This window comes from Mus musculus, chromosome 14 (assembly GCF_000001635.26).
Source record: "Mus musculus strain C57BL/6J chromosome 14, GRCm38.p6 C57BL/6J".
NCBI classification, from domain to species: Eukaryota; Metazoa; Chordata; class Mammalia; order Rodentia; family Muridae; genus Mus; species Mus musculus.
This window is the reverse complement of record NC_000080.6, coordinates 78,729,837-78,753,088: the sequence shown is the minus strand read 5'-3', so window position 1 is coordinate 78,753,088 and position 23,252 is coordinate 78,729,837. Positions and strand designations below refer to the sequence as shown.

The 23,252-nt window shown below is 46.0% G+C and overlaps 1 protein-coding gene across 6 annotated transcripts in view; it reads left to right on the top strand.

The window, feature by feature from the left end:
• Nucleotides 1–20,359: 20,359 nt before the first annotated feature.
• Dgkh (diacylglycerol kinase, eta) overlaps nucleotides 20,360–23,252 on the top strand; it is a 173,381-nt gene continuing 170,488 nt past the window's right edge. For 5 of the 6 annotated variants that reach the window (XM_011245100.3, XM_030247867.1, XM_011245099.3 and 2 more), the window contains exons 1-2: nucleotides 20,475–20,525; nucleotides 20,571–20,731. In XM_011245100.3, coding sequence (XP_011243402.1) covers nucleotides 20,672–20,731 — 60 coding nt within the window. In that variant the 5' untranslated portion in view covers nucleotides 20,475–20,525; nucleotides 20,571–20,671. Of the gene's footprint in view, nucleotides 20,732–23,252 lie in introns of all 6 variants that reach the window. The other variant, NM_001081336.2, reaches the window with a different exon arrangement.

Genomic DNA, 23,252 nt, shown 5'->3' with positions numbered 1-23,252 from the left:
ACAGCTTTCCACTCCCTGTAATTTTGTGGGAAGGTAGTCAGAGACGGAAGCAGAAAGACCAGGCACAGTTGTCCCTGTGGCTTGACAGCAGGACTCCTGGAAAGCCCTAGGGATGTCGAATAAACCTAGATCATAGCTAGGATCAAAGAGTCCTGGTGTTAGAAATAAATTCAGGATTGCAAATAAAGAGATCACCATACTACCTGAAGAGCCTGGACAGAGGAAACTTTACTCTTGATCAAGAGGGTATGCTGGGAAGAAAGAACACACAGAGACAGGAAGTGCATTTGGGTTTTATTCTGAGTCAGGTGATAACTATGTCCTTTTCCCATTGGCTGGTATCCGACTTCACAGTCTTAATGCAGTTGACTAGTCTGAAAAGAATTAGTGCACTGGAAGTGAAGGAAGGGGGAAAGGGTCATGGCTCCAGGCCATCGAATTCCTATAGCAGTGGGCTTCTATGTAAACAAATGTTTTACTCTGTGGGGAGGTAGGGAGAGTAAAACATTTGCAAGGTAGAGGGGAAATACAAAGACTTGAAATCCTTGTCCTAAACACACAGTTTACAGTATTTGATAGAAAAGACTCACATTTGATATTTCTTACACCGAGATGCTAAAGTAGGGCAGGGAGCAGATCTGGTCCAAGTCTCATCTCTTTTAGCAGAAGGAAGAGTAAATTAGATCATAGAAATCCAAGCAACAGCAGTGCTGAGCACACACACTCACACACATTCACACACACTCAAACACATTCACACACACACACACACACACACACAAACACACACACCTGTGCCTGAAGGGCTTTGGTTGGTCAACTTGACTCACAAACTTGTGACATCAGGTGGTGTCCAACAGAGCAACAAAGGCGATTACAGACAGACAGCAGCTGATATCCAAGAAACAGTCTTAGATTTAGATGATTCTTTTAAGAAAGGTCAAGACTTGAGGTCACGGGGGTCAGAACAGGGCCACAGGAAATAACCAAAGATCAGTGTCCCCATGGGACTGGAAAGGTAAGGGGGTCTCCGGTAATTTCAGGACTGAGTAGACATGAGTAGAAGAGTTCAGAGAAAGGATTGCATAGAATCCCTGCTGACAGGAACCTTACACCCCAAAAGGATGAGAAGTGCTTTTGAACACTGTACCCAGAAAGGCAATAACAAGGTCACCTGGGACCCCAGAGAGACCTGAATTCCCCTGCTATGATCTGAATGTCTGTGTCCCACCCAAGCCCATATGTTGACTGGCAATCTTTTGCATGATAGGATGAAGAGACAGGGACCCTTAGGAAAAGCAGCCTTCATAAAGAGATTAACTTCCTTACATGGAGGCTCAAGGATGCTCTGTAGCCCTTTTGCTCTGAAAGGCACAATGAGAAGCATTGTCTGCAGGAGCAGGCCATCCCCTGCTAATCACCAGACTACCTTGATCTTGAACTTTCCAGCCTCTGGACCTAAATAAAACCAGTTGCTATGATTTGGAAATTCCTAGTCTGTGCTATTTTATTGTAACAGCTTGCATTAACTGAGACAAGCAATGCATCATGGGTCCTGGGGACCACATCTGGAATACCTGTTCAGGTGTCCAACTTGGAGCTCTCCCGGTGGAATTCGGGCACTTGTCCTCATGCCCTCCATCCCCATTAGTGTTGGAGAATGGTAGGGATGGACAAACACCCTCCTGGGTAACCGAGGTATTTGTTTTAAAGCCCCATGAGAATGGCATAGCCCAAACTGGCCTCAAATTCATGGGGATCCTTCTTCTTCAGCCTCCTTAATGCTAAGTTTACAGGCGTGCACTGTGGGAGGCAGATAGGGAAATCTGGAATGTTAGCACATGGAATGGGATGTTAGCTTCTCTTCCTCTGTCAATTTTTAGAATCCTTTTTTTTTTTTTTTTGAGACAGAGTTTCTTTGTGAAGCCCTGGCTGTCCTGGAACTCTCTGGCCAGGCTGGCTTCGAACTCAGAAATCAGGGTACCTCTGCCTCTCAAGTGCTGGGATTAAAGGCATGTGCCACCACTGCCTGGCTAGAATCCATCTTCATGAAAGATGTCATGTGTACTGTACAGAGATCTTCAATGTAGTTACATCTGGACTTTATTTAAAGCTTACTTTGTTTCTCAAGGAAACGTATGTGTGTTTCATTGTACACACAGGATTGAGTTAATTAACATTAGGTCTGCTGGATTCTTCTTATATCAACTTGACGAAAACTAAAGTCATTTAAGGGAAGGGAGGGCTGTGAGCAAGCCTGTAGGCTACAGGCTACAGTGTAGGGCATTTTCTTAATTGGTGATGGATGGGGGCAGGGCCCAGCCCATTGTGACTAGGACCATCCCTGGGCTGATGGTCCTGGTTCCATAAGAAAGCAGGCTGAGCAAGTCATGTGGAGTAATTCAGTAAGCAGCACCCCTCCATGGTCTCCGCATCAGCTCCTACATCCAGGTCCCTGCTCTGACTTCCTTTGATGATGAACAGTGAAAGTGTATGCCGAATAAACCCTTTCCTTCCCAACTTGCTTTTGATCATGGTGTTTCATCACAGTTATAGAAACCCCAACTAAGACACCAGGAAAAAATGTCACCAAATTGTGTTATGCTTAAATATGACTCAAATAAACTCCTTGAAATCCAACTCCCCAAGTCTGAGCCAACATTGGCTACTTAGACATGTTGAAATGAACTGTCTTCTTGCCTCTGTGGATTGTTACTCTGCAGGCTGTGGTGGTCACAGAGACCCACCCTTCTCCAATGCACCACTGCTCCCAAGCTTACAACGTGGACTTAAGCTCTTCTTACTTCCTCTGGGTGTCTTTCTCTCTCTCTCTCATTCCTGGGTATTAACACTGAGAGACCTAAGACAAGCAGCCTCAACCACACAGTGATTGCCATGAGTAGCAGCAGAGATGTAGAAGGTAGGTTGCCTGGATGCAGCCACAGCATCCAGGGGCTATGACCTCTTTGGGCTGCATTTTTCTAATCAATAAAATATGGAAATACTTCTACCTGACTCCAGAGTTGTTTTGTGATTTAAATGGTTGTATGTGTGTATGTATGTATGTATGTATGTATGTATGTATGTAATCACTTTGAGCAGTAGTTAAGACAACAGTACAAAACATTTGTTTAACAGTAATTTACTGAGCCTTTACTAGGCACATCACTGAGAATTCTGCAGTGAACAAAAGCAGAGCATTTGCTGATGGGATGCTGACACTCTGCTCTAAAAGTAGTGATTACTCTAACAAGTAAACAATGAGACAATGTAGCATTATAGAGTGCGGAGGGTATAGAGTGGGGATGGGAAGTAGAGAATGACCGATTTAGTTTCAGTGGTAGAGACAACCTCTTAGTGAGCCAATACCAAATGGAAAGGAGCAACCCTGTGAAGATGGGGGAGGAGCCTCATTGGCAAAGGGAGTGCCTGTGCCACATCCAGGCCAGGGAGATGCTTGGGATACCTACAGAACATAAAGGGCATTGCGATTAGAGAACAGGGGAAAGTGTCTGTGGTAAGGCCTGGAGAGTTTCATAATGGAAGAATTTCAGGTAACCTCACAAACATAGTAAGTGGTAAATGCTAATCAGACGACTGATAGTGATCTGAATTATGCTTTTGAAACCTTGCTCTGACTATGTGCTGGTTTGAATGAAAAATGGCACCCATAGGCTCTTAGGGAGTGGCACCATTAGGAACTAGCCTTGTTGGAGGAAGTGTGTTGTTAGGGATGGGTTTTTGAGGTTTCAGAAACTCAAGCCAGAAACAGTAGCTCACACCTTCTCTTCTTGGCGCCTGCAGACTCTGATGTAGAACATGCAGTATCATGTCTCCTTATGGGCCACCATGCTCCCCACCATGATGACAATGGACAGAATCTCTGAACCTGTAAGCCAGCCCCCATTAACTGTTTTTCTTTACAATAGCTGCTGTGGTCTCGGCTCACAGGTGAGGATTGCTAGCAAGCAGAGCTCCTGGGGAGCAGAAGTGGGTTCCTGGAAATGGGTTCCCATCTAACTGCTGGTTTGGGGGGCCTCCAAGGACTTATGGCAGAAAATACTGGGGGCCTCCAAGGACTTATGGCAGAAACTACTGGGGCGTGGGGAGGTGAGCTGGCCAGTTGTTCACCAACACTGTGGCCACCTGCCTTTCAATTTCAGTCACATCTTTACATATAGATCCTAGGCAGTGGTGCTTGCCTAGGTGTAGAAAAGGAGAAGAGAGACAGCAAGACCTCAGAACAGGAACCAAAGCCCTTTCTGCCATTTTTGGCTTCTGACCAAGACAAAAACCAATGACATTTCCTGCTAAATTGCCAGATCCAGTTTCTATCTCTTGTTCCCATCACATCCATGAGGATGCAGGGTGAACGAAGACAGGATTGGAAACACAGGTCACATTATCGTTAACTTGCAGGACAACTGAAGACACACGGGAGAACCCAGAAGAATAGACAGAGGTGAGAGAGGGCCCTGAACTTGAACACTGGCTCGCATCTGTATTCAAAGATTGAGCCAACGAGGAAGGAAGAAGAGATGGCTACAATCTCACTGTTGTTTGTTCACAGAGAAATCGAGAGAAAAAAGAGTTTCAAAGGGGAAGGAAGTGGGGCAAAGCCAACAGAGTCAGCTCATTCGGAAAGGTTAAGTCAGCTAAGTGGGTTTGACCACCAGGAAGATGCTAGTGCCCTTTCAAAACCTGGCTGTGCTGGCTGGGAAAAGATAAAGACTTGGTGAAGAATGAGGAGCAGAGAGCGTTGGGGAAAAGCCGTGGTGGAGCAAGTGACTGTGGTCTCTGGGCTGCTCTCTCAAGACTGGAGTAATGAAGGGAAGGATCAAATAAAACCTTTCTGCTTCCAAGACAGAGCGAGCCAGGGTAGTCATCCTTAGCCCCGCCCAGTTCGGCTCAGTCCCGCCCAGCTCGGCCCAGCCCCGCCCAGCTCGGCCCAGGCTGCATCCAAGCACCCCACCCCACCCCCACCCCAGCCAGACACTGTAGAGGCTCACTTCACTGATTCTTTATGCCCTTCCCATCTGAGGAGAACCTTGAAGAGGGTGACCCAGAGCGGGCACAGTCCAACACTTCTATTGAAATGTATGTGTTTTTCTATACACCTAGAAACCCACCCTGGCACTATTTTAATACCGGCATGAAATAATCAATATATTCATTTTGTAAATCTTTTTATTTATTTATTTTTTTGGTATGGGTATTTAATGTTAATGACCCTTTACCTTTTTAACCACAAGCTTTTGGAGAGCTCCCATCTTGTTAATGAGATGCTTAAACAAATTTAACAACATGACTAATCCTGCGGTCTAGTCACTACTTCCAGCAAGAAATTTCTCTTTAGGAAAAGTTCATTTGGTATGCACATTCATTTTGATGTCTAGTTATAGATAATGTAATTTATGGGCTGTGAGGCAAGAATATCCTATCCCAACAATGAGCGAGTTGAGTCTGCAATTGTTTAGTCCCTTTCCTTTCCTCAGGCAAAGCAGTTCCTTAGAAAACTAAAGAGCACAAATATTGTGTTTGAATTCAGTTCCCAGCCTCATCCCCCAAACTCTCTTGAAATGGCGAAGCCTGCCCTGGCTTGCCTTCTGCACTCCACCCTGGAGAAACTGTTATTTCTAGACCTTCTCAGAGGCTAAACTGGTTAGTCAGAGACATCCAAGTTCATTCAAAATGCCTCCCCTCTTCAACAACACTTTCTTGGTTCCCACCACTTTCCATAAAGACAGAAGGAGGCGGTAGGGTAGGGAAGGGGAAGACACAAAGAGAAAAGTAGATTAAAAATTGTGTCTATACACCTTAGTTTTGAAAACGTCAAGGTAATAAAGGCAGGAAAGAGTAAGTTGTCATAAACTTCAGTTGGCTGCTGAATTGGTAAAGACTAAACTACTCGCCCACTGCCACTGTTATCATTGCACTGAAGATGGGAAGAGTCTTACTGCTATCTGAAGCTCCCCCTGCCCCTTCCATACACTCTCTGTTCATTGCTTGAGGCTCAGCTCTTCCTCACTATTAGGGTCAAAGTGCCCCCTACCCCTAGTCTCCATCCCAATGGCAGTGTTAGTGACAATGTCCTAAACAGAAGGACTCTGGCAGGAGAAGCCTAAGAGTGGGTTTCTGTTTACCAGGAAGTTCCCTTTATCCACCCCTAAAGGGCAGCCATCTCTGGAAAAGGCGTCTCGTCTCGTTGTCAGTGTCTTTCAGCTCAAATCCCCCCACGCTATTGACTGTCATACAAAAAATCTGCTCATGTTTAATGCCAGTTTGCTTCTCTTCCCTCCCCCTCAGCCCCGAGAGGACAGTCTTGGCAGTTTGGTTCCCAATTATCCTTTCTTTTTACCCATAGAGTGGCCCAAATTGGTCGTCTCACTGTGCCCTTGCTTACGTCACCCCTTCATACTGTGGTTAATAATCATACCACATTTTATATGTGCATTATATAAAACTATATATTATATATAAGATATATAATATAAATTATATATAAATAATTTATAAACTGGGTGGTAGTGGTGCATGTCTTTAGTTTTAGCACTTGGGGAGGGGGGCAGAGGCAAATAAATCTCTTAGTTCAAGGCTAGTCTGACCTATAGAGTGAGTTCCAGAATGGCCAGGGCTGGCTACACAGAGAAACACTATCTTTAAAAAAACAAACACAACAATACACACACACACAGACACACACACACACACATATTTCATATATCACTTGAAAGAAATAGATATATCTCTTCGACCTCTTGGTATTTATAAATAACTAGGGATTTTTGCCCCCGAGAGGCAAACCCCTCAGGTTTCTCCATGTCCTGTTACCCAGTGAACCACAGAGCTATCAAGCTGCCAAGGCTGATTGGCAAGGAGGCTAAACCAGGAGGATTACATGTTCAAGGCCAACCTATGTGTTTAATGAAACCTTTTCCCAAAACATTACCACTAATCCTCATTCTTCCCCCCCCCCTCCCTCCTCCTCTTTCTCTTCTCCTCCCCCACTCCCACTTTTCTTCTTTTGGAGATAGAGTTTCACTATGTAGCCCCAACTGGCCTAGAACTCATGATGTGGAGCAGTCTGGACTCGGACTCACAGAGATCCACCTGCCTCTGCCTCCTGAGTGTTGGGATTAAAGACATATGATACTATCCAGATCTTTTAAAATTATGCAAAGAATGGGGTTGGAGAGTTGGCTCAGAGGATAAGAGCACTAGATGCTCTTCCGAAGGACTCAGTTCCAAGTCCCAGAAACCACATGGCTGCTCACAACCACCTGTAACTCCAGTTCCCGGAAATCCAAGGGCACCAGGCACACGAGTGATGTACGGACAGACACGCAGGCAAAACAGCCATTAAAATAATTTAAAAGATTAGGAAAAGAAAACACTACATGAATGACCACGTTAGCCTCAGTGTCACCATTTGCCATATTCTCTAGATTTCTTATTCTACAATGTGGGACAAGTTATGACAACTGTTGAGCATGACTTCTGAGCGAGGCAAAGTTAGTGATCCGCATCAATGTGCATGCTCAATAACTTTTTACTGTTGAAGACACTACACTTGAATATATCGAGGCATTTTCTTGATGTTTCCCCCCACCCTCAAATAGCAGAAACCCAGTGAAATGGTTTTGACAGTTCATGTCGGTGGCACTACACTGTCCTCTGTGGCTCGCTCTGGAAGAAAGTCCTTGATCCTAGGGATTCCAGCCTGCTGCTGTGTCCACCAGGTGCACTTTCTACCTGTGTCTTTGTGGTGGAGGGCAGGTGACATGCTAGACAGCTTAGCTCTGGGCTCTAGCACTTAGAGCAGAGGTGAGAAGGGCTGCCAGTTGGGTCAGATCCTGTTACTGCCCATCAATGATGGCCTCCTAGGTTCCCATCCAGGTTAACAGAGGCAAAGTGGAGAAGGAGAGACAGAGACACAGCAGGAGGACCTGCCAGGCCCTGTCCATGGGACAAGGGCACAGGAAGCAGCCAAAGGGAAGTATGAAGGGCGGTCCACGAAAGGGGGGTGTCCTGTGCAGGAGGCTGGGAAAGGGGAGAAACAGACTGGCCTCTGCCAGCGTAAGACCTTTGTACTGAAAGCAGCTGCTGTATCCTGGATTCCAGTCTCCGTCCGTCCTGACAACAGTTGACATTTACGGCAGTGTGTGTGTCTCTTCCTTGTCTTTCTACTCTCGGCTCTGAAAAAAACAGTTCTCGACCTCAACCTGTGCAGATAACGTTCCCTATCCTCCAGTTCTCTTGGGAGTTGTGGTTTTTTTTTTTTTTTTTTTCTTTCTCTCGCCTGACTCCTTCTTACTTTCTTAAACACTTGCTTCCTTATGCTACTAAAGGGTAACCCCTGCAGTAGTTCTACCACTCCTGGCCTTCTGAGGTCCTCGGTTCTTCATCCATGCTAGGCACCTCTCCCACTGTGAGCTTCTCTCTTCCCTCAAGACTCTCCTCTCCCTATTTTGAGGAAGAGTCTCACTGTTTAACTATGTAACCCAGGCTGCTCTGGAACTCGTAGCCTTCTTGCCTTAGTCTTCCCAATGTGTACGATACCAGGCTTCCTTCCTGATGTCTCTACATGCTGAAAGTTCCACAAACCAGCACTGTGTCTTAAGTCCCCAAACTTTATATCCTCTTCTATAACATGAGACCATGATAATAACTTCCCGTGGCTCTTGTGATGACTCCAAAATGTTGTTCTTTTGAAATGGAGTTTTATGTGGAACATGTCAGTCTATTGGCTTCCTCATTCCAATTTCAAATAGTATATGGCTTCCTTCATTTATCATGAGGAACACTGCTCACAGCTGATCTGTGTGACAAAAAGTTAACAATCTGGCTGGCTTTATGACAACTTGACACAAGCTAAAATCAGCTGAAAGGAGGAAAAAAAATAAAACCTCAATTAAGAAATTTCCTCCAAGCTGGGTGTGGTGGCACACACCTTTAATCCCAGCACCTGGGAGGCAGAGGCAGGAGGATCTCTGAGTTTGAGGCCAGCCTGGTTTATAAAGCAAATCTAAGACAGTGAGGGCTACATACATACACACATACACACACACACACGGAAAGAAAAAGAAAAGAAAAGAAAAGAAAAGAAAAGGAAAGGAAAGGAAAGGAAAGGAAAGGAAAGGAAAGAAAGGAAAGGAAAGGAAAGGAAAGGAAAGGAAAGGAAAGGAAAGGAAAGGAAAGGAAAGGAAAGAGAAATTGCCTCCATAAGATCTGACTGAAGGTAAGCCTGTTCTTAAATAGTAATTGATGGGGGAGGGGCCTGCCCATTGTGAGTGTGGTACCATACTTGGGTTGGTAGTCCTGGGTTCTGTTTGTTGTTGTTGTTGTTGTTTTTTTTTTTTGGGGGGGGGGGTTGAGACAGGGTTTCTCTGTGTAGTCCTGGCTGTCCTGAATCTCACTCTGTAGACCAGGCTGGTCTCAAACTCAGAAATCCGCCTGCCTCTGCCTCCCAAGTGCTGGGATTAAAGGCGTGAGCCACCACGCCCGGCTACCCTGGGTTCTATAAGAAAGCAGGCTGAGTAAGCCATGGGGAGAAAGTCAGTAAGCAGCATCCCTCCATGGCCTCTGTAGCAACTCCTGCTTCCAGCGTTCCGCCCTGTTTGAGTTCCTGTCCTGACTTCCTTCAGTGATGAGTACTCTTCCCTCCCCAATTTTCATTTTGGTCATGGAGTTTCACTGCAGCAATAGAAACCTTAACAAAAATACAGTCCCGTCCCCCCCCCCCCCCTTTTCCCTTTCTGGAGCCTTTAGCCTGGAAAACGCATCTAACTGGATCAGGCATTTTTAGCACATTATTCATTCCATCCTGATTCTCCAACAGGTGTCACTGAGGCAGGAATATTAAAGGGACATGAGACTGAAAGGAAGCCCTTTAGTCTTGGAATCTGGTTTATTTCCGTTGGTCGCTGAGAGCAAACTGCTCGCAAATGACTATAATGCATTTTCTGAGAAAAATCTCACAAATAAGATTATGAGCCATATTTGCAGCTGAAACACTGAAAACACCTGCCTTGGGCTGGGGAGCTAGCTTAGTGCCAAGAGCTCTGGTCTCCCAAGAATAAGGGAGTCAGATACCCAGAATTTGCATTAAAAAGGCCTGGGTGCAGTGGGGCTGGGGTCCCTAAGACTGGTAGGGTTGCTCCTAGGACTTGCTAGCCAGGCAAGTCAGTGCCTGAGGAATGATACATGAGGTGTCCTCCTGCCTCAGCACAAATTTGAACACAAATTTGTACACATGCATCCACACACAGGTACACACGCACACCAAGCAGGCGCTGACACTGTAACCTAAGTACATTACGAATCCCTTTGACCTTTTCTGGCCTATGCATCTTTTATCTGTCTTTAAACACAGACAACATATCTGACATACCACTTTATAACCTCATTTACTAAAGGGAAGTTCTTTAAGTCAGACGTGATGGAACATGACTGATATCCCAGGACTCAGGAAAGGCGTGAAAATTACAAGTCCAGGGCCAGCCTGAGCTATAAGATACCATCTACAAAGCAAAGCAAAGCAAAGCAAAACAAAACAAAACAAAACAAAACAAAACAAAACAAAACAAAACAAAAGTTAGGCTTATAAGCATTTGTTCAGTTGGTAGAGTACTTACCTAGCATAAACTCAGGGGGATGGAGACAGGAAGTCAATGTCTTCAGCTTCATAACAAGTTTGAGACTAGTCTGAGCTACAGGGAAACGGGCAGGTGGGAGATCAACAATACTCTGTGTGTGTGTGTGTGTGTGTGTGTGTGAGAGAGAGAGAGAGAGAGAGAGAGAGAGAGAGAGAGAGAGAGTGTGTTTATTGTTAAGACACTTAGATATGACCTTGATAACTTCTCTCTTGAGCAGTCCATGGGCACTGTGGGGGTTTGAATGGGAATAGTCCCTATATGTGTGAATACTCGGTTCCTGGTTTGGGAAGGATTAAGAGGTGTAGCCTAATGGAGGAGTTTCAAAAGCCCACAGCATTTCCTGTCTCCTGCCTGTGGATCAGATGTAAACTCTCAGCTACAGCTACAGCTTGATGCCTGTCTGCTGCCATGCTCCCCACCATAATAGTCATGGACTAGCCCTCTGCAACCATGAGCCCCAGTAGACGCCTTCTTCTATTTATTGCCTTGGTCATGGTTTCTCTCCACAGAAATAGAAAAGTAACCAAGACAGGCACCATGATATATACAACTAACACCCCCCCACACCCACACAGTCGTTCTCAGTAAACTCCATTTTTGCTTCATACAGACTTGTCCTGAATTTCTCTTTTGTGGTGTAAGTTAAGAGTCTCATTTTTCCGTGAGTAGAAGTCCCCCTAAGGGACAGTTGCCAATGTTGAGCTGTGTCTTCCATTTCCACTGCCATTACTATGCAGCCCAGGACTGCTTGGGGACCTTCCTGAAGTGCCTTCCCCAGCCCTCAAGTTTCAAAGGCCCTCTCTAGTCTCCTGGACTCCTGCCTCCCTGGTATGTCATGCTGGCTACTGAGTCACCTACAGCCACCTTCAAGCTCCTTCCGTGATTATTCCCCGGAGTCCCAGCACCTGGGTTGATTCTTGGCAACCGTGTCTCTTGGCTTTGGAGCTCTAAGCTGGAATCTGAAGTGTCTGGGTCCTACCACTGTATAGAGGGGCTCTGCTAGAAGTATTCTCAGGGGGTCATAAGAGCTAGCTTTCTCATGCTGCCTCTGGCTTTTCCCCTGCACATTTGGAGAGAACCTCATATTTTCTATTTCTTTAAAAGAAAACGTACTTATTTTTAAGTTTATTTTAGGTGTATGAGGATTTTGCCCACAATATATGTCTTTGCACCATGAATGTGCTGTATGCGTAGAGGACAGAAGAGGGTGTCAGATCATCTGAAATTGGAGTTGCAGATGGATGTTAGCCATTGTGTGAGTGCTAGGAACCCAACTTGGGTCCCCTGGAAGACAGCCAGTGCTCTTAACCATTAGCTGTCTCTCTGGCCCTGAATGTGCCATTTCTTGAACTACAACTAAATCTGTCACACTTAAGATTAATTTTAGACTCAATTGTTTCATCCTCTTTCTGTGGAAAGCAGACCTCATGTTGGTTTGTTCTTTTCTCTGCATCGTTAACAATCTCACCCAGCAGTCATGGAATACTTTTTTCATAGTTTTCTATACTGATCTCTTTGTTAGCTGAATCGTTGGTAATTATTAACCATTTTCTTCTCTTATAAGCAACAACAACCGTGCAGAGGAAAAAAAAATACATGATCTTACCATACTTTAGCCAAAAAGGAAGGAAAAAAAATAAATGCAATTAAGGAATCCTGTTGCACATTAATAACCAGTAGCCATGTTGAGACATAACCTACCAATTAAAACATTCTTATTTTATCATATGTAAACGTTTTATACATTGGGCTTTAAGTAGTTAAAATATTTAACAGTTTTTTATTTTTAATAATAATAATTTTTTTACTATTAGTAATGTGTGTGTGTGTGTGAACAAGAACATGCTACCCTGTACATGTGGGGGTCAGGGGACAACTTTGTAGACTTAGTTCTCTCCTTCCACATTTATGTGCATTTAGTGATCCATTTAACTGACATCATTAGGTTTATGTGGCCTGTGCCTTTACCCACTGAGCCATCTCACCAGCCCTATATTGTGCTAAAAAAAAAAAAAAAAAAAACAATCTGTGTTTCATTTTAAAATGACATTTAGTTGTTTTGTTTTTTTTTTCTTCTCTCTTGATATTAGGTGAGATGAGGACAACAGGAAAATAAGGTCATTTGTAGAATTTACACCTTGAGTTGTGAACTGGAAGTAACAGTGCATGTGGGATAGGCGTGGTTACATGCCTGCAATCTCAGCACCCAGTGTAGAAAGGACAAGAAATCTCAGTGAAGAAAGAAGGACAAAGGAAAAGCTCCATTGTACTCCATGAAGCACCGTACGAATGATACTCGCCCACATCTCTAAAGCATAGCCGTTCCTTCTTTGCGAGCTCCATAGGGGCTTCATAAAGTGGGACGGAGACCAGCGTTCTCCTTCCTTGCGTCAGATGTATTATCAGTACTGAGATGCAATCTGCTCGTGAGCCTCCCTCAAGGGCAGTCCTCACTTTAGTGTCCTTATCAGATTATTTCCATGGGAAAGTGTTCGTCTCCAGCACGTTCCACTGAAGGCTGGCTGGAAAGGTAGAAACTACTGTTCTTTGTTGTTTGAATGGGAGATACACATGCCTCTATCCTGGGGGAGCTGCCTTCACCATGGTCTCCAGGGGCTGCATTAGAGGGAAGAAATAGCCCACACTGATGAGCAAGGAAAAAAATGGACTCTGGTTGCCTGGAGCATGAGTGTCAAAACTTATCAAGTACAGAGTGCATTGTGACAGATTGTTCCAAAGACTATATATGTATGTATGTATATATATATATATATATATATATATACTCATGTATACGTATCTCATCCACACGCTCGTTTTACAAGGTTTTTTTTTTTTTTTTTTGAAGGGTCTATGTTCTGGCCCTCTTAGTCTAGGTAAGGTTTTATGACAGGTTCAACTGACTCATTTGGTGACAGTGATGCTATGTGACTTCTGAGACTTCATAGAAAGGACAGTGTGCGTATATCTCTCTTTCTATCTCAGAATAAACCTTGGGACACCTGACCTTCGGTGTACAAAGTTCCATTCAATACTGCGAAGCCAGCATGCTAGAACAAGTGAGAGCCTGGCCTTGGAGCTGCAGATTCCTAAGAAGCCCTGCATGTACTCAGAGTCCTGAGTCTCGAAGCCTTAAGGACTACAAACTTTAGTCAGACAAGGAAATCTGGTGGTGACTGGCAAAATCCAGAGCAGACCCTTTCAGGTAGACACCTCCAGGATGCATGCTTTATTCCCTACCCTCACCCCTGCAAAAAGGCAAACAGCAAAAAAACCAAACCAAACAACCAAAAACAAAACAAAACAAAACAAACAACCAAACAAAAAAACCCAAACTAAAGCAAACAAGGCTGCTGAGGAGAACTGCCCAGTAAAACATTACTAAGCATGCAAGAAAGCAAGCTGACACAAATGGGGCCCATATGTGCACAAATGGGAGAATTTATTCAGGCAACTATAAATAAAAGAAATATTTCTAAATAAAAGTGCTTAAAGTGGTTAATGAGATGCTGGGCGTGGTGACACATGCCTTTAGTTCTAGCATTTGGGAGGCAGGGGCAGGTGGATATCTGTGAATCTGAGGCCTAATCCTAACCCTAACCCTGTCAACCAGTGGCAGGGTAGCCAGGGCTATGTAGAAAGATCCTGTTATACATACATGCCCGCCCACCCACGCCCACACACGGGTTTAAAAGATAAATAAAAAACAAAGTATATTAAAAAAGACCTAGCAACTTTTTAAAAGAATGAAATAAAGTTCTAGGAAGATTAACAAATGACAAGACAGTGGTTGTATTAAGAAATTAAGAAGCAGGCTAAACGGAGACAGGAGGATTACTACATGTGTGAAGCCAGTTCCATCTCTGTAGAGACTGGTAGGCCAACCACCAGAACTACATAGCAAAACCTTACCTCAAAAAGACAAGAAATCAACACTGGCTACTGAACATAGTTGCAAACAAAATTAGGGAATTGGATAATATATCAGAGAAAATCATCCAAGGCTAGCAAAACACACACAGAAACAAACAAAACAAAACAAAACATCATCATCATCATCATCAACAACAACAAAACAACCAGAGAGGAGAACCATAAAAGAAAAATCGAGATTTGGAGAATAATATAAAAATCTCTGTGTCAAATCTAGTTATAGAAACTCAAAATAGAGAAAATTGCATGGAATAGGAATGAAGAAAAGTAACAGTTGAATTTAAAACATTTTCAGTCTTCTGTTGAGGGACATTTGGGTTGTTTCCAGCTTCTGGCTATTATAAATAAGGCTGCTATAAACAAGGTGGAGGAGCATGTGTCCTTGTTATATGTTGGGGTATCTTTTGGGTATATGCCAAGTAGTGGTATAGCTGGGTCTTCAGGTAGATCTATTTCCAAATTTCTGAGGAATCGCCAGATTGATTTCGGAAGTGGTTTTACCAGCTTTCAGTCCCACCAGCAATGGAGGAGTGTTCCTCTTTCTCCATATCGTCACCAGCATCTGCTGTCACCTGAGTTTTTGTTCTTAGCCATTCTGATTGGTGTGAGGTAGAATCTCAGGGTTGTTTTGATTTGCATTTCCCTGATGACTAAGGATGTTGAACATCTCTTTAGGTGCTTCATGGTCATTCAGGATTCCTTAGTTGAGAATTCTCTGTTTTGCTCTGTTCCCCATTTTTTAATAGGATTATTTGGTTCTCTGGAGTTCTTCTTGAGTTCTTTCTATAGATTGGATATTAGCCTTTGATAGGATATAGGATTGGTAAAGATATTTTCCCAATCTGTTGGTTGCCCTTTTGTCCCATTGACAGTGCCCTTTGCCATACAAAAGGTCTGCAATTTTTTGAGGTCCCATTTGCTGATTTTTGATATTAGTTATCTGCAGACACCAAACCCAGACACTATTGCTGATGCCAAGAAGCACTTGCTGACAGGAGTCTGGTATGGCTGTCCCCTGAGAGGCTCTGCCAACGCCTGACCAATACAGATGCAGAGCCTATACTCACAGCCAACCATCTAACTGAGCGTGAGGATACCAGTGAAAGAGCTAGAGGAAGGAGCTGAAGGGGGTCGCATCCCCATGGGAAGAGCAATATCAACTAACTGGACCACCCCATGCTCCAAGAGACTAAACCACCAACCAAAGAGTAGACATGGAGGGATCCATGGCTCCAGATACATATGTAGCAGAGGATGGCCTTGTTGGGCATCAGTAGGAGGAGAGGTCCCTTGGTCCTGTGCAGGTTTGATGACCCAGTGTAGGGGGATGCTAGAGGAAGGGTGGGAGTGGGTGGGTGAGTGGGGGAGCACCCTCATATAGGCAAAGAGGAGGGGGGAGAGAGAGGGTTGGGTGGGGGGTGGTTGTGGAAAGTTAATGGGAAGGGGAATATCATTTGAAATGTAAACAAATAAAATGATTAATTAAAAATCCACCCCCCAAAACCCAAAAAACATTTTCAGATTTAAAGAAGGATTGATATTTCAGGGTAAAATGAATATCAAGTTCATAAAAGCAAACAAAGAAACAACCCTAAAACTAAAATCCACTTAGATTCGAACCATTATTCTACACACAAAATGAAAATATTAAAACTTGTTGGACAGAAACATAGTGGACTGAGAGTAGACATCTCATTGCTGGCCCGAGATGCCAAAAGGTTGTTATGAAGAGTTGGTGTTAATCACTTTCCATGTAGAATTCTGTAGACAGTGAAATTATGATTCAGGCATAGGAGGAAATTAAAATACAAGACTCAGAGGCCTTTGGTGAAAGAAACTGTAAAGCACATTCTCAGACACACACACACACACACACACACACACACACACACACACACACCAGTAACTGTAGAGGTCGGTGAAGCAATGCCCCTCCCTGCCTTTTTTGTCTCCCATAGCAGACGCTGTATCACTTCCCTCCTCTATATGAGGGCAAAGCCTTAGGAGGTGGACGGTAATGTGGAACAGAGGACATACCCAACAATCTCCTAAAGTGTACTGTTCCGTGAGAAGGAAACACGGAGAGGGGGAGGGGCGGCGGCAGCAAAGCTTTCCTAGGGTCCTGTAGTCTGATTAATACACATAATGAATGAAAACAGTCACGCTAAAAGTAGTGCTCTTAGGATGGTCTGATAGTAGTGAGATCAAACTGTGTATTTTTAAGACATCCTTAAAACACAATGACTTGGAAGAGTTGAAAAACAGAACTAGTTATAATGGACAATCAGGAGCAAAGAGAACTCTATTTTATTATACAAGACAGAATTTACTGTGATAAGACAATGGAGATGGTATTCTGTTTCTTGCTTTATGTTTTGAATTGTTTTATGTGTGTGTGTGTGTGCCTGCCTGTCTATCTGTGCCCCATGTTCATGCAGGTACCTGAGGCCAGAAGAGGGCATTGGATCTTTTAGAACTGGCGTTACAAGTAGCTGTGAGCTGCCCAAGGTGGGTACTGGGCACTGAACGTGGGTCCTCAGGAAGATCATTGAGTGTTCTTAGTCACTGAGCCATCTCTCCAGCCCTTCCACCTACAAGACACCAGTTCCATTTATATAGAATCTGCTATCATAACCAGACCCCTTCATTAGGTGCTCATGGAAGTAAGGACTTCAATGGGAACTGGGGAGATACCAACATTTAGACCATCGAAACAGCTGTATTTGTAGTCACATTAATGAAGCAATCTGGATTATAACCCCGGCTCTGGGAGTTACACAGGTCCCTGGGCAAGCTGTATTCTTCTTTTCCAGTTTTAATGTCTTTCCTTCCTTCCTTCCTTCCTTCCTTCCTTCCTTCCTTCCTTCCTTCCTTCCTTCCTTTCTTTCTTTCGTTCTTTTTTTTTCTTTCTTCCTTCCTCCCTCCCCCCTCTCTTTCTTTCCTTCTTTCTTTCTCTCTCTCTTTTTTCTATAAAAAATAACGTATGTGTGTGTTTGAGAGAGAGATGGGGAGAGAGAGGGAGGGAGAGAGAGAGAGAGAGAGAGAGAGAGAGAGAGAGAGAGAGAGAGAGAGAGAGAACACACAACTTTTGGGAGTAGGGTTGCTCATTCTGCCAGATGGGTTTGGGAGTCTGAAAGGCAGGCTTGTCAGTGAGTGCCTTTACTCCTGTGTTACATCACCAGCCTCTGCTCTGGTTTTCCATGAAAGGCACTGACCACTGTGAGAACCAAGTGGGACAATGCAGGGGAAACATACCTGATACCGTATTACAAGTCATTCTTTCAACAGACTTGAGAAACATGGAGTGTGCTGAGAACTATACCGGAGCCAGGAAGATGGAAGACGTCAGTTATAATATTTGCTACCAGGAAGACGATATGTGAAAGCTGACTTCAAAAAAGTCTTCTCAGGCATTATGACAGGATGGCGTGTAGTCATTTAGTGTAGAGAGAGCAGACGTTTTTGTTTTTGTTTTGTTTTTAACCATGCAGCAAAGTCGGGAATACTTTTATGAGGAAGGTAGCCCTTAGGGTGAATCGTGAAAGATGAACAGGTGTTGTACAAGGCTGAGTAAGAGGAAGAACATTCCAGAACAGGGTACAGCATAAAAACAAGTGGCCTGAGGGTAACCACCTGAAAGGAACTCCTTGTTCCAAGGGACTGGTGAAGTAGACGCCTCGTGAAGATACTAGGACTTCAACTTGTGACTTGGGTCACTGTAAGAGGGATGACATATAAGCAGCTTAGAGGACACACAACCAATGAGGGGAGCCGGGTGTGGGGGTGGGGCTAGGTTGGTCAGGCACCTGAGGCTGAGTTCAATACCCAGCTCTCATATGGCAGAAGTTGAGAAACAATTCCTGCAAGTTATCTTCTGACCTCTCCACACTTGCACACGGGGCCCACACACAAATAAGTAAAAATAGAGTAAAAACTTCAAAATTAGTAAGGAACATAATGCAGGCCAGAGCGGTGAGGGAGAGAAAGTGAAGGGAAGGGGAAAGCAACGAGAGAAGGGAGGAACCCAGGCTTTTTTTTTTCTCCTTTGCATGACTAAGTGAATTGTGGTGACATTTACGTAAGACTAGAGAGAAAAGTCAGCTGTCAGGAAAGCACATTGTTTTACACAGGCTGAAAATAAGGCCAGGGGGATAAAGGTAGACATTCCTGGTTAGGAAGTTGGCTGGCTTCTGGGCTGGAGAGATGGCTCAGTGATTAAGAGCACACACTGTCCTTGCCTTGCCGAGGACAGGGCGTTTGGTTTGGAGCACCCACACTGGGTGCCTCCTAACTCCAGCTCCAGGGATACTTACTGGATGCTTCTGGCCTCCATGAGAATTCGCACTCATATGCGCAAACCCACACACAGACACAGACACCTAAGTGAAAAAGAAAAGTCAAAAAAAAAAAAAGTAACAATATGCTTGAAAAAGAGAAGTTCGCTTCCGGTCTGGGATAGCTCAGTCGGCAGGTAGAATGCTCACCTAGATGGAATGAAGGGCTGGTTTTGAGTGAGCCCCAGTGTTCAGCTGTGATCCCAGGGCTGAGGTAAACGCAGCATGGTCAGACTGCTCACTCACCCCACTTAAACCTCATTCAAAGTAAATGAAGGACAGGCTATTTAGGCAGCAGGTTGGAGGCCACTGAACAAAGCATAGTCACTAACAAAGAAGACCCAACAGTCCAAGGGCCCATTTAAAGGAGAGATTCAGGAATGCAAATTTAGTCAGTCAAGTTATAGAAAGTGAGGGCTGGAAACCATCCAGTGGCTTAGCTCTCTCCACAATCCTTAGGTGACCTTTATGAGTGTAGCTTCAGCGGAATATTAGCCTCGGAAATTAGTATGACGTGGGAGCATGCTGGATCAAGTAGTGTTTTGATTTTTCGGTTTCAAAACGTGTGAATTCATCTGTCTACCAGACTAAGGGCCAGAAGATGGTGCTGGCAGGAGTCTGAAGTCCACGAGAGAGGAAATGACCCATGCAAATGCAGTCACTGCTCGGTTTGCAACTAGATGGAAACCATCTTCACTGCCAGTAAAGATGATTTCAGGAAAGATGATTTAAAAAATTGCTTGTTGCAATTTTCATTTTCTTTTTCCCGGAGAGCAGCAGGAGAGACAGTTGACATTTGAGCTCTCTCTCGGAACTGCCCCTGTCCCTAATTTGAGCAGAGCGCTCACAGCGGACCACAGACCGGCTCCTTAGCTGGTTTTCTTTCCACGAAATCTTTCAGCCATAGAAAATGAACAAAAGCAGGGCTCCCCAGACAGCCCAGCCAGACATCTCAGCTGCCGGAATAGGTGCTTGGGAGTGGCTCAGGGGTGCGAAGCGCAGCCTCGCTCTGTTGAAGCCAGGTACTGTCCTGGGCAATTGGCTCCAGGTTTAGCTCCCGAGGCGGCCGTCGGGGGCTACAGGCACCCGTGGCGAGGGATGCCAAGGGGAAAGGGTGCCAGGTTCCGCTCGTCCGGCGCAAGCTACTCATCCCCGACATCCCCCGATTCTTCTGGCGATCCGGGCCCCGCGGCGCGGTTGCCTCTTTTAGCCGCACCACTGCCCGGTGCCCGTGACCACCCGGTGGCTGCTTTCGGTTCCGCGCCTTATATGGCCTGGCAGGGGGGTCACGTGCGTCCCGGGCCGCCCGCCGGGAGGGGCCGCTGGGGGAGGGGCGGACGGCGGGAGAAAAGGGGAGGGAGTCGGAGGCGGAGACAGGAGAGAGAGAGGGGCGGATTCTGCGGCCGTGGGAGGCGGCGGCGGCTTGAGGAGCCGAGCGCTCGCCGCCGCGCCGTGGAGCGGGACTCAGGCGGCTGCGGAGGCGGTGGCGGAGGAAGGGACCGGCGCGGGGGCGGGCGAGCGCGGCGGAAGCCAGAGAACGCGGGAGGGCCCGTGGCTGGCCCCGGGCAGGAGCCAGGGCGGCAGCGACAGCGATCCCAGCGAGGGAGGCGCAGGCAGCGGCGGCGGCAGCGACAGCGATCCCAGCGAGGGAGGCGCAGGCAGCGGCGGCGGCAGCGGCGGCGGCAGCGGCAGCGGCAGCGGGGGCCGGTGTCCGTGCGCCCCGGCGGCCAGCGGGCGCGGGCCGGCGCGATGGAGCCTCAGCACGTGCGCCCCGTGCTTGGAGCCCAGAGCCCGGCCTGGGAGGAACCGGTGGGTACCGCGCCCGCGCCCACCCCTCCCGCTTGTCCTTGCTCCCTGCCTCCCCCTCCCGGCCCATGTTCCGTTCAGGAAGCGGTCCGGGATGAGGTCCCCAGCTGCTTCCCAGCCGGGGCAGCGCTTCCTCCGGCGCCCGGGCTCCTCCTTGCTCGCCGCCCGAAGCGCCTTTGTCCGGTCGGCCTCTGGCGACGGTCCTTAGAGGACCGTTTCCGCGCTTCATCCTTTTCCCAACTTTGCACTTCATTCCCGAGTGTGGCGCGGCGGCCCGGGGAGTGGAGGCGACGGGGTTGCGCGGTCAGCGGGTGGCGCCGGGAGGAGACGGGGCTCACCTCTTGACCGCGCCCTGGCAGTCACCTGGGCACGCAGGTTCCCAAGGACCGCCGCCTGTGGAGGCTGGTGGCTGCCAGAAGCCCAGAGCCACGCCTCCGACTCGAGTGGCCGCGGCTGCCCTGAACAGTTCCGAGGGTCAGGGGACCTGGACCGGGATCCAGCCACCGGCTAACTTCGCTTTCGCCTGGATCTCACAGCACACGCCACGCGTAGATTGAGTCACTTTAGGGGCTCAGAGTGTTGCGTGTGAGAAGAGTCGAGGTCTTTGGATTTATTCCCTAAACTCCTTTAACTTATTTCTTGCACCTCAAACTGAGCCGTCTGTTATCCATCCATCCCTTCAGGGATTCCTCCCAGGAATCCCCGTCCTGCGTAGACCCTTGTAATCTTGAGTGGGCAATGAATTTTGGCTCTGCATACCCTATCTACGTATTTCTTAGTCCTTTTTGATTGACGTTGTGAACCGTCTCAAAAGCCTGGTCCAAAATTTCTGGCTTCATCCTTGCTGCGGTGCTGTTCTGATGATGTTTTCCCAGGGACTTCCTGAGTCTGCTCAGGCGGGCCCTCTGCCTGTTGAGAGCTTGTAGGTCAGGTGCCAGGCTTGCTTCTCCTTTTCTTACCCATAGACTTCCAGCCGGTTTGCCAGGGTACGATTCGCTGCCTCCTGCTTCCTGACCTTTCAGGAGTGTCCTTCGACTTTGATCCATCTGCAACTGCTTTTGCTTTTGTGAGTTTGCACGTTAGGTAGCCCATCTGTTCGTGTTCTATTGCGATCATCATTAGGGAGTAAGCTATTCTTGGTTAAAAATACAATTCATTCAGTCTTGACATTTAAGATCATTGGGAATGAAATCCAGCGACCTGTTTTGAACTTTACTAAATAAAATCCTATCAGCTTCCACCACTTACAGCGGGAAGCTCCAAGTCATGTGTAGTGCTTTTTGGGTGCTGAATGCTAGGACTTCACCGCAGTTAGAAAATTAGAGAACCTCCGGCTTTCTTCTCCAAAGTGCTAAGAAACAGAGTGCTTTCTTATTCTCCTAGAAAATCTTCAGTGCTAGTCTCGCCACATGAACGTTTAAAGCTAAAACCTTCACAGAGAAGCGAGATGGAGCAGGAGCAGTGGCTAAATGTTGAACTCTTCAAAACTTGGCGTATGTAAGTGGCTAAGGCATTTTATTAGTTCAGCAGATATTCTTATCCAACACCTATCGTGTTCTGAGATTGTTGGGCAAGCTGTTAACTCTCAGACAAGCTTTGTCCCCAAGAACCTTACTTTATAGCTGAAGGTTGACATCTATTCAAGTGTGTGTCATAAAAAGTTCTCATGAGTGATTTTATTCAGAACTTTGTGTAATGACTACAATATTTAAGGATTTTTCAAACGCTTTATATAACTACTTAAGAAAGTTGAGTTACCTGAACGACTAAAAGAGGAGTGTACTCAAGAGAAAGCAAGAATGCATTAGAGGAAACAGCTTTAAATGTTAAATATTTCTGGCTTGGAGAGCAACGGGGTTGACGTTTTAATCTAAATATGTTTTGAAGGAACACTGGGTCCATCCGAATCCCTGTTGTTTCTGTTTGGGACAGAGCGTCACACTGTAGGACAGGCTGCTGTGGGATTTTCTCGGTAGGCCAGGCAGGCCTGAAACTTCATGCCCTGCTGTTGCTTCAGCAGAATACAAGGCATCATTAAGTTCTCAAAAATCAGGGTCTTTAACTTTGATTCAGTGAGCTCAAGAATCTGAATGGAGTGAGTTCTGGTTTCCTTCAAAATGAACCTATATGACCATCATGCGGCATGCTATACTTAGAACATTAATTGCTAGTCTATATAACTTTAAGGAGCCACAGTGTCTGTCTGTCTGTCTGTCTCACACACACACACACACACACACACACACAGAGAGAGAGAGAGAGAGAGAGAGAGAGAGAGAGAGAGAGAGAGAGAGAGAGAAGAGAAGATCTAAACAGTAGAATCACAGCTTTCTTGAAGCCCAGACTCTGTGTGCTCAGAGACTCTCATTTTCAGGACCTGTGTGTGTCCCCTCCCCCCATTGCTTCCTAGTAGGTGGCACAGAACAAGCAGCTGATACATGCTCTGGCAACCACAGCTAGAGCCCCAGCTCCATGCCTTTCCCATCAAGATACATTTATCCTCTGAGCCAAAATAAATCCTTCC